This window comes from Cuculus canorus, chromosome 2, assembly GCF_017976375.1.
Source record: "Cuculus canorus isolate bCucCan1 chromosome 2, bCucCan1.pri, whole genome shotgun sequence".
Taxonomy (NCBI): domain Eukaryota; kingdom Metazoa; phylum Chordata; class Aves; order Cuculiformes; family Cuculidae; genus Cuculus; species Cuculus canorus.
Genome location: NC_071402.1, coordinates 59,695,877 through 59,715,554, shown reverse-complemented (window position 1 = coordinate 59,715,554; position 19,678 = coordinate 59,695,877). Strand labels below are relative to the sequence as shown.

At 36.3% G+C, this 19,678-nt stretch overlaps 1 protein-coding gene across 1 annotated transcript in view; it reads right to left on the bottom strand.

Annotated features, from left to right (window-relative positions):
• The window catches only part of DOK6 (docking protein 6), a 250,579-nt gene that overhangs the window by 58,653 nt on the left and 172,248 nt on the right, over nt 1-19,678 (bottom strand). The window contains exon 6 of the mRNA XM_054059033.1: nt 9,266-9,404. Within this exon, the coding sequence (XP_053915008.1) occupies nt 9,266-9,404 (139 nt within the window). The remainder of the gene's footprint in view (nt 1-9,265; nt 9,405-19,678) is intronic.

Genomic DNA, 19,678 nt, shown 5'->3' with positions numbered 1-19,678 from the left:
GAGTTATACAAGTATGTTGTTTTAAAATGTATACAATGCCAAAAAAAACCCTTCCCTTCTACATTAAATGCTTCTCAGCATTTAGTTAAGGAGAGGTCTGAGAATAGCCAAGTAGAGTTCATTCAGGCATGTAACACCTACCATATAATTACAGCAACCATTCCTAATTTATCACTCATATCACCCACAGCTTTTAGCAAATAAGACTGCTAATGAAATCATCAATTTCGTTCAGGGAAAGTTCTGTGGCTCTCCACTTTCTGCATTATCTGGAAACAAATATGAATTTCAACTTGACAGTGCCTCTCCAACTACTTTGATAGCTCTGTAAACATACAATATTTTGCAAAGTACAAGAAAAGCAAAAAACAAAAAAAAACAAACCCAAATCCAAGCTTCAAATCCACTTATATTGAAATGCATCTTCATAATATTGAAAAAAGTATACGTGACTTCAAAGAAATATGCACTTAAGTCTTTAAAATGCCTAAAAATGTAGATAGTTGGCTACACGGATTTTTAAAGTGCCTATGTGTTAAATTCTCATGAGAATTTGCATCTTCAGATACCTTACTATGCAAACATTTTTGCCCTGTTGCATTTCTACAAACTAACCAGACCTGAGATGCTTAAATTGAAATGCTTACAGTACAGTATATTTGCATGCAAACATATAAATAAGGTGAACGAAAAGAGAAAACAGTGTCATAAGATTCCTTTATGTAGCTTTAGAATGGATTCATAGGATGGAACGGGCTCCTTGTAGGCAAGAAATAGTATTGTCTCCACTACCTGTAGAGCCCTTATTACAAGTTTGGGTTCAGCTCCTACTTTATACTGGGAAGAAGGCCGATTTCAATCTGAGCCTTAGGTAGCACAATAGACAGAAAGCTAGAAGAACACTGTAATACTACACAAAATATTCCAGAAAATTTTTAAGCAGGAAAGAATAAGTAATTTTTAGCCTAGTATGTACATTCATGTGGTGAGGTACTTGGATTTTAGTCTCTAGGAGATATTTAGAGCGTCTTTCTCCATTCAAGATCACCCAGCTCAATGGGAATAGATTAAAGAGATTTCAAAAATTGTGTCAGGCAAGGGAAGAATTTAATATTTCCTACATGATTGGAGTGAGACCCTTTGTGACTACTATGACTTCAAAACCATTCAGAGCTCCAGTGCAAGCTTTAGTTTTCAATTGGCAAAATTGCATTTAAATTACATCACCAACTACCAAAATATCCGATACACTCTTATGCAAGGACTTGTCACCTCTGCTCTCACACCTACCCACTCCACTTACCTACACACTCCACCAACCTTTATGTTGTCTGCAGTGTTTCTGACATGACAAACAGCTCTCTTCCCCGCCTAGCTCTATTACCTTATAGCTGCACTAAATCTTCATCACCATAATAAAGACTTTACCTGTGCTCCAGTTTCATTCAAACACAGCAAACATCCAGCAACAACAACCACCTGCATCATCCCCAGGAAAAGCAGGGCTCTACACCTCGTCCTTTCACTGCCTGCAAGGTGCCATATAGGGGCACAATAAACCATTGTCAGAGAAAGAGGGGGTAAAAATGGTGTTAACTTGGTAATAAAGGCATAGGTGAGGGACTCCAGTTTCATCATACTGGGATGAAATATTTTCCTTTAGGAAGTGAATGGCACTTGCTGCACAGTTTTTGAATGCTACTGCAGTATTTGGATGTCTGTTATTGGATATGAGTAACAGTCCCTGAAAAAATGCCAATGAAATAAATCTATATTCAAGAAAATATTTTCTTTCAAATAAGATAAAAAAAAAACCAGCTCCAGTCTGAGTAATCATTAACTGCCACCCAATCTAAACATCCACAAACTTCCTACCTTCTTCTAAAGCTATGAAATTTGGAAATAAGTTTGTGGCACAACTTGAGGATTTAATTCATCCAAGTACACATGGTTTTCTGAGCCTGAGGACTAACAAAGACCCTGGCAAAATTCTTACAAGGTTCTCACAGAAAAAATAGAGTCAGGAAAAAAGTTATGATGTGCTTAATGAACCAAGAACCCTTTGGGAAATTGCTGATACTTATGGGAACTGGGTTTACAAAACTCAGACCTTTTGGACACAGATTCTGACTTAGAGGGGGAGGGAAAGTCAGCATTCTTGTTCCTGTTGTTAATATTTACAGATGGTCATGATTTGCCAGTGGATAGACAGACAGACAGTGGAACATTTCCAGTATTCTGTTGTGGTTTCCCTCCACAAAGAAGGGTTGCTTTATTTGTCTGGAAGTCCACTCTTGCCAAAAGCACTGCAAAGCTATTTCATCTTTAACTTGTAACTTTCAAATATCTTTAGAACCAATAATTGAAATAAGCTTCACAACACCTGTGCAAACCAAGTGAACAGTTCACCAACTACATATTGCAATAGGGCAGCCAGCTTTTCAATTTGTTATAAAGTTTCTAAATAAACATTATACAACAACATAATACAGCAGTTTCAGATGGGAAATACAGAACAATATTGAGATAAGTCTTGTGTGAATAACTGACCTGAGGCGATACTTTAGCTTAGTCTAAGTGCGTGAGTTCATGAACAATCATATGCATTCAGGACTTCAGTACTTGAGCTAAAGCATAACTTGGAAACAGAAGAAAACATACAGAGACTAATGTGCCATGACATGGGATCATCTATGGATGAACTCCAGAGTTTTCTTCTCTGTTATCTCCTCTGGGTATTGATTTGATCCTAATGCAGTTAGGCAGAATTACAACATAAAAGGTCTTTGTCATAGTAGGGAAATTGCAGTGCTGATATGGAACCCCAAAGACATATATTTTAATTAAGTATTTCATATAATCATTGGGTCGGCAGCTGTCAGTAGTGTCTCTCTGAATTTTGCATACTTCACAAGTTGAAAATAATAGTTATACCATTGCACAAAGACATAAATAACAGCTATAAACCAGACAAAGGCCTGAAGATGCATTGGCAAATGTAGGATACTTCAAATTGAAATAATAGTTTAAAAATAAAAATCTAGAATGTTTGATGTGTTTGTTGATAACGTTTGATCCTGTAATGTTTCAATGTGTATGTGTTTAAGTTGTGATGAGGTTAAAATACAAGAAGAACTACATAGGACAAACTTGTTTACAGAGCAAATCTAAATTAGAAGTTCACTATGAAATTAATGTTATTTTCTCCAGCCTCAGAGTCTGGCTTTTTTTAATTTTCTGATTCTAAGACAATTTATGACTATATTCTTAATTTGATTTACATTCTTACTAATATCTATCCTCAGACCAGTCCTATTAAATACTGTTAGCCTCCTCATTCTGTTTCAGATAAGAGAAAGATTAAATGACTCATAGGCTTATTTCTTAGCCACCTTCCTCTTCAACTTCTACTATCACCCAATGTCATTGCCTGATATTTGTCATCTTGGGCACATTAATTTTTTTCCCTCCTAGTAACTGTATTTTTTAAAATACTGTATAAACTAACTGATATTATTTGGTAAATGACAGAAATTTATCATGGTAACTAATTAACTTATATGAAATTGAATATTAGAGACAAGACTTGTAAATAACAAGAATGGAAGTGGAAGAGAAATATAGAGATGTGGAGTTACATAAACATTTATCTTCTGGTAAACATTACAAGGATCAAAATCTAAAATGACATTTTTACAGTTCTTTCGTCTAAACTAAAACATATGTCATAGAATAGTTCACATGATAATGCTATGAAACTTGTGCCATTATAATTTCTTCATGCATTTATACTTCTCTTACTAATGCTTGATTAACTTCAGCTCTTTAACATCATCTTTAGTGTTATATAGAATTGCTCTTTTGCTCTTGTAAATTTTTATTCTTTTGAGATATGTATTTTTCTGGCAGCTCTTGAAAGAAGTGATTCATAAGGTTACAAAGGCATGATTATTTCCTTAGTGTGCCTTCCTCACATGCGCAATCATAATATGAGAAATCTACAGTTCTGAACTCCCCATTTTATACTTTTGAACAACAGTGGGAGAGGAAGTTACATCCACAGTAACATCCAACAGTAGGAGTGTTTTCAATAGAGACTGAGTGGCAGAACATCAAGGCTGGCATAAGGGAGGAAAATCAGGCCTTAAATTCCAATGCCATGTGACAGAAAGCACATCGTCATCGTAGTGTAGAGGTTACATAGACAAATTTGAGGTTTAACAAGGCCAAATGCCGGGTCCAGCACTTGGGGCACAACAACCCTATGCAGCGCTACAGACTGGGGGAAGAATGGCTGGAGAGCTGCACGGAAGAGAAGGACCTGGGGGTGCTGGTTGACAGCCGACTGAACATGAGCCAGCAGTGTGCCTAGGTGGCCAAGAAGGCCAACGGCATCTTGGCTTGTATCAGAAATGGGGTCACCAGCAGGTCCAGGGAGGTTATTCTCCCCCTGTACTCAGCACTGGTGAGACCGCACCTTGAATACTGTGTTCAGTTCTGGACCCCTCACCACAAGAAGGATGTTGAGGCTCTGGAGCGTGTCCAGAGAAGAGCAACGAAGCTGGTGAAGGGGCTGGAGAACAAGTTTTACTAGGAGTGGCTGAGAGAGCTGGGGTTGTTTAGCCTGGAGAAGAGGAGGCTGAGGGGAGACCTTATTACTCTCTACAACTACCTGAAAGGAGGTTGTGGAGAGGAGGGAGCTGGCCTCTTCTCCCAAGTGACAGGGGACAGGACTAGAGGGAATGGCCTGAAGCTCCGTCAGGGGAGGTTCAGGTTGGATATCAGAAAAAAATTCTTCACAGTAAGAGTCATTGGGTACTGGCACAGGCTGCCCAGGGAGGTGGTCGAGTCGCCTTCCCTGGAGGTGTTTAAGGAACGGGTGGATGAAGTGCTTAGGGACATGGTTTAGGGAGTGTTAGGAATGGCTGGACTCGATGATCCAATGGGTCCTTTCCAACCTTGTGATTCTGTGATTCTGTGATTCTGTGAAATGCTGCTGAGAACAATTGTATTCATATGGTGATGTGGGCAAATTATTTTCACTGAGATTCTTCATAAAAAGATTCTTCATCAAACTCAACATCATCTACTGACTGCAAGAAAGAGTATACTCAGCATTTGTGGAGGGTGAACTGTTCTTTTTCCTTCTCTCCTCTGGATGGGATAACGGGGTAGATTGGATTGTTCACTGGTGCCTCTGTAAAACTATTCAGCTCAGTAACCCCGTAGAAACCTCTTCCTTTTAGCTAGTTTATTTTTGCCAAATTATCAAACTGAATTCATTCCCTGAGTCAGATAAGTACCTGAGCTAACAGCAGGGAAGTTGTAGGAGCTTGCAACCCAGGTGGGGGAGTGGGAAGGGATGGAAGAGCTGACTGTCACGACACTCAGATGTGCATCTTCAATGTTCGACATTAGACTACAGTTAGTGGGCATGCATGCTATTGTTGGGGATATAATTTTTTAAATTTAATTTCATTGAGTTTTTTTGAGTAACTCCAGGACTGCCCATCCAACCAGATTTCTAAATGTTACATTTAAAAATAAAAGGGAAGGATAGCATGTACGCATGTGCAAGAGAAAAGGTATGTAAGAATGTAGACTACTCAGATGATAAAACCGAAGGTTTTGACACTCTAACATAGATAATACAACAGCATTAAGGATTTTTTTTTATTAGAAAGCCAGTCATTTTTAATTTGAATTATTTTGTTGTGTTCGTACTGTAAAAACACTAATAAAACACTTCTATATTACTCTTTCCCTTAAAAAAACCTAACAAAAATTATCATCTGTACTACACTGATCTATAAAAAATATGAAGAGTGAAAAAACTGAATGTACAGATAACAATTTTCCTGAAAAGAATTTCAATTTAATTACTCACAGTGGTTCAAATTTGCTATTGTCCAAAACTAAGAGAGAATAAACCACTATCCCTTCGCCAGTTTAATGCTTGAAAGCTTGGTCGAGAAGAGCACTCGAGCTAAATTAGATCACTACCCACTTTGCCATAGTATCTGAATAAAATCCAGTCTGCTTGAGTAAAACCAGTAATTAAATTGAAACCCCACTTCTGCCAGGGACTATTGATCTCACATTTCAGGTCGTTCTTCCAGTGTTATAATTTGAAAGGGAAATGGTCAACAGATGAAGTGTCCACATGACTGCCTACTTTTTCTAGGTCTCTCTTGCCTGTGATGACAATGAGGCAAACTCTGTACTGTATCAGCTGACACAGAAGAATTCGCCTTTGAGCCCATATCCATTCAAAGATAATGGGGAGAATTAATTTCCTTCTCATGTCTCTCTCTTATTAACATAGTTATCCAGCATGTTATTTGGCTTGAGCTATAGTTTTCTTAGCATAAAGATGAATTTGTTGCTTAGCATTCTGAAGGAGCATTTTTGAGTGCATAGACTTCCATAAATGCAGTAAATGTGGCCTCTGGCTGCTTGCAATACCTTTATCTGACAAGTCTTTGGCAGCAGTAACTAATTTTACCTTTTTTCCTCTGCTACAATGGTTTTCTTTTTTTTTTTGTCTGCTTTGAGTCTTTCTGACTTTTTTATCAGAAATGCAATGCACTTTGTATATTCATTATGAGAACTAACCGTGACCTATATATTTCATCAGGGTTGCTTTAGTAAAAAAGGCACTTTGATTTCCTTTATAAAGTGTATTCACTTTTTATAATATTGAATTGCAGCCTATTATAATCTGAAAAAAATTAAATGAAACTTCAGTGTCTTAATTACTTAAAATATGTTAATATTTATGACAGAACACACACATATTTAGGAGTCCTTTCTTATACATAACTTCTATTGATTGGAAGGAAGAAGTAAAGATGGAATTACTGTTACATTTCTTCCCTTTTTCTGGTTTGTATAATAATGGATATAGCATAAAGCATCCTTCACTTTTGAAAATTCTATTTTCACTTTTACAACTCCCCCTGCAATTAATTTGATGAGACTAAATATGAGTTGTTCATCACAGAAAGGGTCAGAAAAGAGCAAAAATCCCAAATACAGAGCTAGATACAAAGGATCAAAGTTCAAGCTTTAGGAAGACCTAAAAGACATTTATGGTCTATAGATCCAGGATTTTAAAATATGCTTTTCCTTGTATTTCAATTTCAGATCTTAAATAAAAAAAAAAATATGTATAGTCATTTGATAAAACTGTTGCATTTAGATATTGGAGAAGCAGTAATACTTGATAAAGGAAAATATCACATATTTTGTCTGTGTAAAATAACATGTATCATTAGATTTTTTCTTCTACTATGAATACAACCCAAACGCTGCAGATGACACAGATGACCCCTTGAAGTTCAGGACCCCATCAGTCAGGAGAAGCCGAGCTCCTAAACCCAAACCAATGTTAGCTTACCAGTTGAAATATAAACTCAACAGGTTTTTCAGTCTCTTTTACATGGCCCACAACTTCTGTGCAGCCTACGGGCAGCCTACAGCAGGGCTTTACTGATCTCCCTCTGCAGATCACAATGCAGCCTCATTCAGGAGCCAAGTACACGATACACTGCATGGCTGATGAGTCATTTCTATTTCTCAGTCTGCTCTCAGAGTTTTATACTACATACCATATGTCCATACCCTTCATAAATGAGGTTTCAGGGAAGTCATCTGATGGCAGAATGGAAATGGCTATGCTAAGCGGTAAAGCTGCTGATTGATGGGTGGAAGATGTGAAAGTGGTGGTTGCATGAAAGGAAAATACCGTATGATTCTGGTCTTGGTCTAAGCGCTTACTGTGGCAGCAAAAAGCCAATTTCTCTTACTGGTGTGGACACTTTAAAAGCAAATATATTTATAATGATGCTTTTTCGTGATTTTGGACTATTATGCAAACACTTTCTGCCTAGCAGAATGCAGTCAGTTTTACCAACACTTCTACTACTTCAGATGCTCTTCCATTTACTCTGTCATCTATCTTGTCTTGGACTTCCCAACAATTGCTCCCGTTTCCCTAATGTTATTTTAATCTTGATTAAGTCTGCCTGCTTCTTCTGTCCAAAGTTGATGCATCTCAACTATCAGGCAAATGATCTTGTTTTCTCTAGTTTTACTGGAAAACTCATCTACTTTTCTTCATAAATCACCAAAAAAGCCACATTTTAAGGCTTCCTGTCCTTCAGCCCTTACTCAGAGAGATGCAGAGTTTGAGGGAAGAATTCAGCATAACAAACTTTTGCCACAGAAATCTGTGTCTTCTTCATGTTTCTTTTTCGGTAAATATAGAAAGATAGACTTACCTGGGGAGTAATTATGGCAAGGAGTTGAACACTTAGGTCTTGACCTGCCCTTTGCAGAAGCCTTTCTCTCAGGAGTGTGAGAAAGATATTTTGACAGTGATGGAGTGTGTGGGGAGAGGACTATGTAAGTTATCTTTGCATGACTGTGGATACGTACAAGGTAGGTAAGGGGAAAAGGAAGAGAGTCACCAGAAATAGTACAATAACCCTGAAATCTTTTTCTAGGAACAAAGATATGTGAAGAATTGTGGTCATCTGAGAGGAAAATGAGGTTCCCTGGTCCCCCCATATCTTTACTCTCTGGTAGATATAAAGGTAGCTTCATACAAGTTGACAGCTATCTTTCCAGAATGATCATTTAAGACCATCTCTACTTCTAAGCATAGAGGGATCACTTTTTTTTTAATTCTTGCCTTAAAAATCTCCACACTTCCAGTACTTTATTTGAGTGATTAAAGATAACTCATGCAAACTGTAAAATCTAAAATTAAAATAATAAAAAGAATTGCTCTTTTTTGAACCTGCACTGCATTACTACTTACTATAAGTAGGGAAAATCATCCTTTTCAAAGTTGATAAAAACAGAATATGTCTGCTTTCACCTAGAAGTGTTTATACTGGACTTTTTTTACACATGTGAGGCCATGAGGAGCGGTTAACACTTATTTGTTGATAGTCAACTCACAGCTGGCTTCAACTAAAGGCTTAATTTTTGAGCAACAGCTACAATTTTCAAGAAGGCAACCATGGATCTAGCATTAAGTATTATTAACTGTTCTAAAAAGACACCAACAATAGATCGTTGTCTAGCACACACTGAAAATCCCTGCAAAGGAAAATCCATAAATACAGAAGTCTGTTTTGTCTTGGCCACACAGCTAATACCTTTATTGTAGCTAAATCCACAGGCTGCCATTACTACATACTTCTTTTGTTCATTATCAGTTTTTATAAGTTTCAAGGTTTCGGTGAAAGGACCTTACCCGTGCCTTCTGCTCCATTTCCATCATTAATCTTTCATGTTGCTCTGCTATTGCCAGTGTTGCGGAATGGACTTTCTGATATATCATTTCTCCCTCTCGTGTCTGGAAGGTGAACAGTCCTTCTCCTGTGTCACACATCCTGCATTGTGATTTAAGCAAAAGGAAAAAAAAATGAGTAATGTAGAATTTTTATCTCACTGTTATAAAAAGTGCACTCCTTGCACTAGAAAATGCCAACTTTTGTAGTTAGATTCTGAACATCTGCAGTTATTTTTACCATCAAGGAAAGACGTATTCCAAGAGATGTGCAGAACTCATAAACGTAACCTTTAAATTCAGTTTTAATCATCTTCTGGGTAGTGAAAAAGAAGTTTTAGCATAGAATAAAAACTTGAGGTAATACAGTCAGCTATTTATGACATTGTTTCAAATGTCTGCACTGGTAAGTAGGAGCTAAATTTAATTCTCTTAACCAATTGGTTCCAGAAGTACATAGCACATCATGACTTTGAAAAGTTGACATTTTAAGAGAACTTTGACCAATTTAAAGTGCTATTATGGTTAATGACTACAAAGAAGCTGTATTGAAAGACAGTATTAAGAGGGTTAAATTATAACTGTCTCTATTAGTACATTTATGTGAGGCAGTGTCTAAAGCTATCTTGATAATTACAAAAGCCATTCAGCCTATTTGACAATAGGAACAGTATTTCTGTAGTATAAGAAGATTAAATAGTGAAAAAAAAATAACCCAGAAATAAAAATTGCTTTCTTCTTTTGAGAGCAACTGCTGTTATCCTTATCTGTGATACTGCCATAGCATTATTCTGAGGAAGAAGAGTGGTACATGGTAAATGCAATGACAAAAAGGACTAGAAAATATGGAAAATGTGAGTAAAGAAAAAGTTAGGTTATTGAGTAACTGTTACTTTCAGTATGTGTACTGTATTAAGCAGTGGTGCAATTTGACATACTTCTGTAGTTCCGTTACATTATCAGTGTCTGATTGGTGTATTTTTATAGAATTATTCTTGTCATTTTAGAAACACAATTAAAGAAACCTTTTTCTTTGATCTGATACCTTCTGTAAAGATTTTCAGTGACAGAAAATTGTTGACTTGAGTCACTGACACATAACATCCTTCAATAACAGAGAGATTTCAATTTGCCTTAAAATACCAGATTCTTTTAATGTTTGGGTTGTTTACATTACTTGTAAGGACACCTAATGTTTTTAAGATCCCTGCACCCTCAGCATGGTCCCAGAAAGCCTGAGGCATACATTTTAGAAAATTTACATTTTAGAAAAATGTATCTCAAGTAGTCTAACATTCTAACAGGCTTTCATTTATCAATATCCTTAGATTCTAAATCCCAGACCCTCCATGATTACTCACACATTAAATTTTACAAAACATTTTCCCATCAAATGAACATATAGATCTATATTGTTTTCATTAAATAATCATTTAAATATGTCTCCTGATATATTAGATGCACACAGAAACACACAGACTATTACATTATAGCTTTTTGAAAATGGTATAGTTTTTTCATGAGACATCTTTTTGTCAAATTAGAATACACCTTTCTACACAATTATATTTCAAAATTCATCTGGACAGAACTATTGTGCTATATAAGAGATTACTGAGTGTTCAGCAGATGCTTTTAATTCCAACGCTGACTAGCAAAAATAAACCCTTATTAACATTTACAAAATCTCTGCCTGTTTACTGGAGGAGACATGCTTTCATGAACCTTCTATAAAGAACTTTTGCATGACTGTGTTTGGGAAGAACAGAAAGTGTTGGAGGCAGAAACAGATAAAACAGAGGTACTGCTGGAAAATACTCGGTCAAAATACTTAGTGATGATCAATTGAGCTGTGGAAAAGAAAGTCATAGTCTTAAGAATGGATGATTTGTGATATTATTCATACGGATATTATACACAATCCTGGAATAAAAATAGTCTCCATCCCAAGATGTAAAGAAAATGCAAACCTCTTTGTATACAGGTATTATCTGATCAGTATTAATGTGATGTGCCAATTAATAGATTTTTTTTTTTAAAAAAAACAACTCTTTTGTATTAAATTCCAACAGAGATAAAGATCCCTGCTGTAAACATTTAAGATATTTTATATCCTCAGCCACAATTCTCTGAAGAGCTTCTGATAGAAACAAAATGTCTCCAGAGTTTTGTGATATTATGGCAACAGCAGTTCAGATCCCTTAGGGCATCATATAGCTGGTACTCTGCTTTTGTGTAAAGAGATCTTAATAAAATTCAAACAGCATGAAATGGAAAGTCTGGAAAAAATGACGAGGTTTCAGAAACTGAAGCAAAATAAGATTTTTTGTTGGTTTCAGAGGATGAAAAATCCTACAGGGATAAAAACAAGGAAGCTGGCAACAGGACATGATTAAGATTCAGGAATTAAGCTGCTGTTTTCATGGAGGAAAACCTAACCACCACTGCTGCTGATCAGACCAAGGTTTGTACTGTCTGTGTGAGCCTGGGCAGAGGCAGTGCAGCCCTGCCCTGGCTCCTCATCCACCCCACCAGACAGTGCCATGAGGCCCTGCTGCCCTTCCGCAATGGGTGACTGTGACAGATGTGTCACGCCAACCTCAGAAAGCCATTGATGGCAGCCTCTCCATTTTGGGATTGTAGGCATAAATTTTTATAACTCCCTTAACTTGCTTTGAAGTTTAAAAGGAGTTCAAGGCTCCAAGAATGAAACATTGGGTATCTGGCACATCTGAGCTCTGTAAAAGCAAAAATTGTTACAACAAAGCTTTCTTTATTCCAACTAAATTTATTAGAAATCTGTCTCTAAAGGAGATGAATATCTTTACCATAGTCAAGTTTTTAGGCATCCCCTCCTCTCCCCTCCTCTCCCCTCCTCTCCCCTCCTCTCCCCTCCTCTCCTCTCCTCTCCTCTCCTCTCCTCTCCTCTCCTCTCCTCTCCTCTCCTCTCCTCTCCTCTCCTCTCCTCTCCTCTCCTCTCCTCTCCTCTCCTCTCCTCTCCTCTCCTCTCCTCTCCTCTCCTCTCCTCTCCTCTCCTCTCCTCTCCTCTCCTCTCCTCTCCTCTCCTCTCCTCTCCTCTCCTCTCCTCTCCTCTCCTCTCCTCTCCTCTCCTCTCCTCTCCTCTCCTCTCCTCTCCTCTCCTCTCCTCTCCTCTCCTCTCCTCCCTTTGTAGAACAAGGAAACACAAATTAAAGTAGAGCACTCCTAAGCATGATGGAGATGAGGACAGGGAAAGAGGGAATTGCACTCTCATAAGCCTGAGGGTTTGCTTAAAAAACAGAGGACATTTACTCATCTGGTCAACAGGAATGGACAAACCCGTGAGCTGAAACACTCCTCTTGTTCTATTTACAGTCAAAACACAGTCAGCAGAACAAACAAACTGTTTGCTAGTGGCCTTTACTAGATGCCATACAACTGCCCATTTAAAGCTCCAGTTTCAGGGTTAGCCTTGTTAATGAGTTGCTTTATTATGACTGAAAGTGAAATAACTGTGGATAAATGCAAATTCGTCTATGTTTAAAGCACATATGGTTGTTTAGTTGCATCCTTTTTTTGGTTACTAAGAATTATACTTTAAAATCAATTAAATACTTGCTGCTTGCACTTAGTTGCTTTGCAGACTTTAAAATACTTGGTTTTCTACCAACCTTTTAAAACAAAAAAAATGAACTTTTCCAAAGTATAGATCAAAACTTGTTGTTATTGCTTTTTTTGTTTTTCTGCCTAATAGTTTTCTGCATTTTTGATACTTAATGAACAAAAATGTTATTATAATTTCATATCAATTTAATAACATCAGCATAGCTTTTATATCCCCTAGAATGACTTCAGAAAAAAGACAGAAAAAATGTGTGAACCTTTTCTTTTCCTAATACTCTCACAGTTACGCAGTGCAGTGCAACCAACTCAGTACAACCTTCACTGCCTTCACTGTCAAAAAATGTCACTGATTTAGTATAGTTTAATTTTTTGGAGAGAGTAATGTGGATGTCTGAAAAATGCTGTCGTTAGCTTCTCTATGTTTGTGTTTTCGAACTTTAAAACAAGAATGTCATTAACCTGTGCTTTAGGATATTTAAGGATTCAAAGCATTATAATCTACAAAGAGCCTAGATTGAACTAGGAAAGTGCATTTTTTTTCTGTATTATTACTGAATCATATAACAAAAGAGAGAACAAAACTAGTAGATAAACATCGTTGCAGTTGTTACTTCTTAAAACACTGCTGCAGCTTTTCACAATAATCACTGTAAGTAGATCTATCTCAATAGCCAGGGGATAGAATAGGGAGAAGGTGACGGCTAAGCTTGTGACAGAGGACAAACTGGATTCTGAGATCAGCAGCGGAAATTCTTGCTTTTACTCAAATGTAGGGCTTCTGTTCAAGCCAAAGAGATCTTCCCACCAGAATAACCAGATTTTTTTCTACATTTCCCAAATTCACACAATGGTTTTCCACTGCCTCTCTTTACTACAGTAACCAGTCTTCTAGAGCAGAATCACTACTATATATTAACTATATGGAATTGCCTTCAAAAGGGAAACTTTGTAGACTTGACCATCATTTACAAATGGTACAATTTCCCCAAAAGAGGTTCGTGCTTTCCTGTCATGTGTGAAATATTTTAAAATGTTAACAGTGCAATATTCAGCAACTGCATGAAAGGACAGGAATTTGACATCTCAGCTTCATTTCGCTATATCAGTTAAGGATAAAATGCATTTTCACAATAATGAAAGTTGTCTGAAACCTAAGATGCTCAGAAACATTATATGCTCTAAGACCTTGCTTTACACAAAAGGATAAATGACACTGGTGACCAGAAAATTCTTAGTTCTTCATATGTCTGAGTCTACTTTTGTAGTGGATTTTAATTGTCTTTATTCACAAATAATTTAGCATTAAAGAAAGTGTATTAAACTACATACAAATAACTAAAAAAAGGTAAACATCTTCACATAAGCACTGAAAAAGTACCATCTAAAACTTCTGTTATTAATAATTGCAGCTGTTAATAACTAACACATAATAAATAGCTACTATCATAGTTTAGCATTTCTAGTTCTTTAAATAATAATGGACTTTAAATTTTTAAATGAGAAAAGATCATGAATAGGTATTTCAGTAATGAGAGTGCTAAAAGCTACCAGTACCAACTGGATGTAATTGCTGTTGCATAGTCCGCACTTAATGTGACAAAGCTGTTTACTCAGACAGTTCAAGATCCAGAAATTAAGGTAGCTAGTGCTTCTTTCCTGTATACCAAAGAAGATGCTACATATGGGACCAGATCTGTGACTGTCACAAGATGAGTGATAAACAAAAGATGGGCTTTTTTCATGCTTTGAAGCTGTGGCTGTCAGTCAGGAGAGAACTAATTGGTACGCAATATTTAATTTTGAACTGGTACTTTTATTTCTTTGGTTGCCACAACGCTGGTTTTCTAGAAGTGGTAGAAAGTAACAATTTGGTCTGCAATTTAATTGGATTATCAGAGGCACACAAACACTATCTCTCCTGTGGATACCTTAACTTTTGTGCTGTCTTTGCTTGTTATCTCAGCTTGAACTCAGACATTTTGACAGAAATCCTGTTTGTTCTTCGTATGCAAGGATGTTACACACAGCATTCACTAAAGATAGGCTAGGTAACCAGTAGCCCTCACTAAAAAATGAAAGCAAAGCTCCCCTGAGGGTCTAAATTCTTTGCTCATTCTAGCCTTCAACACATGCCAACTTGCTTCCTCCCCAAGTTGTTTTTTTTCTGAGAAAATTAAAAGGAAAAAAAAAAGAAAGGAAGGAAAATAAATAAACTCTTTGTGACAGGTGCATATTTAGATAAAAATCTCCCTTTATACCTAGGAATATTTATCAAAACAACTGTAAAATATGTAAATGTTTATAAAATTGTAAGTGAACTTATGTGTTGAAAGGATAGAAGAAGAAATAAATAAATAAGAAAATGTTGATAAGAAGCCTAACTTATAATAAAGCAGGCAAAAAAATTGGTGGGGGAATCAATAAGAAAAAGATGATTACATAAATAGTATATGCATGGGACCTAGGAGAGGTCTATAGGTGATGCAGAGAGAAGACAATGAGTGTCAAATGTGCAAAAGATATAATTAATTCAGGCATAAGGTATAGAACTTTGACAGAAGATATGGTTAGAAAGACCTAAAGTTGGGACAAGGCTGGTAAAAGCAGGGAAAAGCAGGGAAAATGTCCTATGAAAGATCTGTGAAAGGAAAAAGAAAATTGCCAACACGAAGCACAGCAATGATATAATAGGCAACAATCAGAACAAGCAGACAGAGACTCTCAGTCTCGCCTGTTACTCACTCCCTACATGAATAATAAGTCAGAATGCCACACTTTGCCGTCAGCATTTCAGCATTTTATCTGGAGTGCCAAACTCGTATCCTTGTAATTCTATGATGTGACAAGCAAGTAATGAAAATTATCTGATATGAGGCATTTGCCTGCTCCTCTTAATGATGGTTACTTACTGTCAAGAATATAGAACACAAAAAAAGTAATTAGTAATCATATCTACTAATTGCTGGCTACAGACATTCCTCCCTAACGTTTACTGTCATGCAGTTGCACTTCTGCTGAGGTGGGCAAATTTCCACTGTTCTTGCATATCCTCATGAGATATAAGTAACAGTGTTTAATCTCAAATTACCTTTCACATGGAATCTCCTTGAATTTGGCCTGAGTTAATACAGGGAACATGGAGTATCACCACGCTTCTGATATAGTTCAGAAACTTGATCATGGAGCTTATTTGTTCAGGGTCAGATCTTGCATTTCTTGAATCATCCTCAGTGTTTTCAACTAAAAGAACTAAAGGATCCCTCATGCCATCAAAGCAGCTTTTTTTTGAATAAGGGCATTCATGGCAACATTTTGCAATTCTGAAGAGGAAAATGCTCAGAAATGAAGGAGAAATGAGTGATGATGATTTCTCCCAAGTATCTGGGATGCTGTCACTCAGACGAATCCATCAGTTCTTCCCCGATATTTCCTAAAGCACCTTAGTACTTTCCAACTGATAGTTAACACGTCTTTTTAAGAATTAATATGCAGTCATGGTAACAAAAATCTTATGTTCTAGTTTGATGAATACACTGCTAGAGTTTCTGACCAGAAGTGTAACACTCTACAATTTTTTTCTCTAAAAGGAAGCTTTTTTTGTGTGAATGGTGATTTTTCATGATAAGATAACCACCATTTAAGCGGTATAATATAATGTAAACAAAAATTTTCTTGTGAAAATATGCTTTTATTTGTTTTGTCAGATGTGAGAGACTTCTGCACAGTACTACTGGTAATTATGCTGCTTGGGATATTTTTTCTTCTCATTGCCTATGCTGCTGCTGTGATAGCACATTTAGACTAGTGGGGCATATATCACATTGCTAAAGCTTCAGCGACACAAGCCCATTCCTGAATGTCAGATGCTTTCCACTTTTTGCTTAACAGAAGTGCAGAAAGCAGGGTATGTCTTTCTCTGGACTATATCAATGATTAACCACTCACACTGTAATTGTCTGATTTATTTCCACCAGGTTTATTTCTGTCCATCATAAAATGCAGTAGAAAAAAACTGTATTTTAGTTTTTTTCCCAAGGTTGAATTTTGATAAGATGGAAGATTCTGTCTGGGACTTGTTTCAGGCCATTTTTATGTGATTGCTACAAAGCTTTCCCATGTATTCTCATTAAAACACTCTTAGTGATGTTAATTAATTTGATTTTAGAATAAATATAGTAGTGCTGAACAGTTAAAGACTGTAATTCATTCTCAATGCCAGTTACAGTTTAAAAAGCAGAAAAGCTGGCTTTTTGAAATTGTGCATAAAAGATGAAATGTGGAGATCAATGTGTAACTGTGAAATATATCCATCCATACATAATGGTAAACATGTTGTGCAGAGGCTCTGTTTTCTTTCCTAGACCCTAAAAACTAAGCTATAGTCAATAATAGAAGCGATATTCTGGAATCTAAGAAGCTGGATTCCGACACTTTACCATGACTGTAACTACATTTTTTTGAATCTTCCTGCTTATAGACTAGTTTCATAAAACATGACCTAGACATTTATCAACTGTAAGACGGATTCAAGGTTGGACATGTAAATTACCCTCTCATGTCAGTATTCAGTTCATATTATTTAAGAAATCAATGTAGGTAATTAATGCATATGTATACGAAGAACAATCCACTTTATATCTTCTTTTGACTCCTTATATTTTCTGGAAAAAAAATCACATATATTACACTAAAAGGGGATTTATAAAAAATAAAAAGACGATGACAACAACAACAGTTGTTGACAACAACAACAGTTGTTGACATGTTCTTAAACAAACAAGACATTTGCATTCTTGACAATTTAAGTAATAGAACAAACACGAAAATATTGTTAGATCATTAGTTTTGTTTGACTGTAAAGTTCAGGTCTTGTTCATGAAGATGAAATACTATTTAATGATGTCTTGGATGAATATCTGTTTTTACCAGCTCCGTGAAAGATAAACCAAGAACTCATTTATTGCTATTATCATTTTAGCACAGACGCAGCAGTTATGGTTGACTGTGCAGCAAACGGACCAGTGAAAAACATTGGCCTGAGAAAAAGAGATTGCAAGGTCTGCAAACAGCTAATTTTTTTTATTAAATCTTTTAACTTATTAAAGTTTGGCTATTATTTTTCTTCTCACTTTTGAATGAGAGACATGTAAGTATCAAGTCCTGGAAGCTGGGATCATATTTAAATACAAATATTTTCTACACGACTTCTGCAATCCTTTTAAGGGTTATTATTCCCCAATGAAGATAAACACATCTCATTACAGTATAGCTCAGTTCTTCTGTCTTTAGTAGCAGAACCAACATAGACGAAGCAGCATTAATCTACATGCTGTTGACTTTGACAAATACAAAAATGTTAGACATAAAACCCAAATAAAGTCATTACTTTACTAAAAGAAACTATACTGTAATAATACAGAAGCCCTACGGCAGTGCATCACTGTTTGTTACAACAGAAGCAATAAAACTTTGTGCCGTAGGATCTTTATTTCCTTCTTTTCTTTCCCTTTTGGAGTCCTAAAGTCACTGTTCTGTTCGGGACTTCTCCTTGCCCAGGGTGTTGTGGATGGAAATATTATCAGCTGATACTTACTAAAGTCTGAATTAATTCTGAACGTAGTGTGACACAATTCTGAACTTACTCAATCCTCTCTAGGGAAGTAATGAGCTTTGTAAGAGGGAGGCATCTGCCAGTTAACAGATGTGAGCGTAGTAACAGACAAGAAACTAATTTGCATAGGTATAATTGCTTATTTTACTTCATCTTTGAGGAACTTTGGGTGCTCAGAAGCTATGACACTGAACAGTATTGTAGCTGTGCCAACAATATTTGGAGTAATTGATCATGGTCAAACTAAAAGTTAAACTAAAAAGAATTAATAATTCCAGTTTTGCATCTGCACATTCCAACAAATACTTATTAAGAATTTAACACAGTACTATTTTTGAAAGGATTTATACGATTTGTCCTATAATGCCTCAATAACCTCTCATGTATGTATTGAATATTATTGGAAATACATAACACCTACCATGATACAGACAGACATTGTGTCTGTGCTATTCCTCTCTTTATTTTGACAGCAAGCATAGGAAACAGATATTTCCTGCATTTTGATTGAATTATGAGAATATATCCACTTAAGGAGAGGCAAGAAAACTTCTGGAGGGCTGAATGAACTAACAAAATGAACACTTTTGATGGATGAATAATATTAAGACAATAGAGACAAAAAATATTAAAGAACTAATAGGTTTAGAACTATAGAACTGGGGAAAAAACCCCAAATTAGTCACAATTAAAGTGTGTATTCAAAATAGCTGTTTCCTCAGTTTGTGGAAAATTAACACTTTGTTCTCTTATTTCTAAAGTGGGACACACAATGTGTGAAGAAATTATGAGAATAAACCGAAGACTCTTGTTGATTTTTTTTGAGTTTTGAGTACTTCAAAATAAAGCATTTAAAGTGCCCTCACCTCCACTTCCCTTTCAAATGCACCATCAATAATGCCCTGAGTCACCTGAAACATTTACAATCTGCCACTCTCTGAAACTTCCAGTGCACTGTGATTTTACTGTGCTGGGAATTTAAGCTGTCTTCTTTTAATGTTGCTGTCTCTGTCTTCGAGGTATGAGAGCTACTGCTTTGACCATTCTGGCCACAAAGGAATATTCAGAAAGTCATATGCAAATACGATGGGCACACAGGTTTAGTTCAGAGACACTCACCGTGCTATGTACATACACTAATGAGTAATTAACATATGCTAATG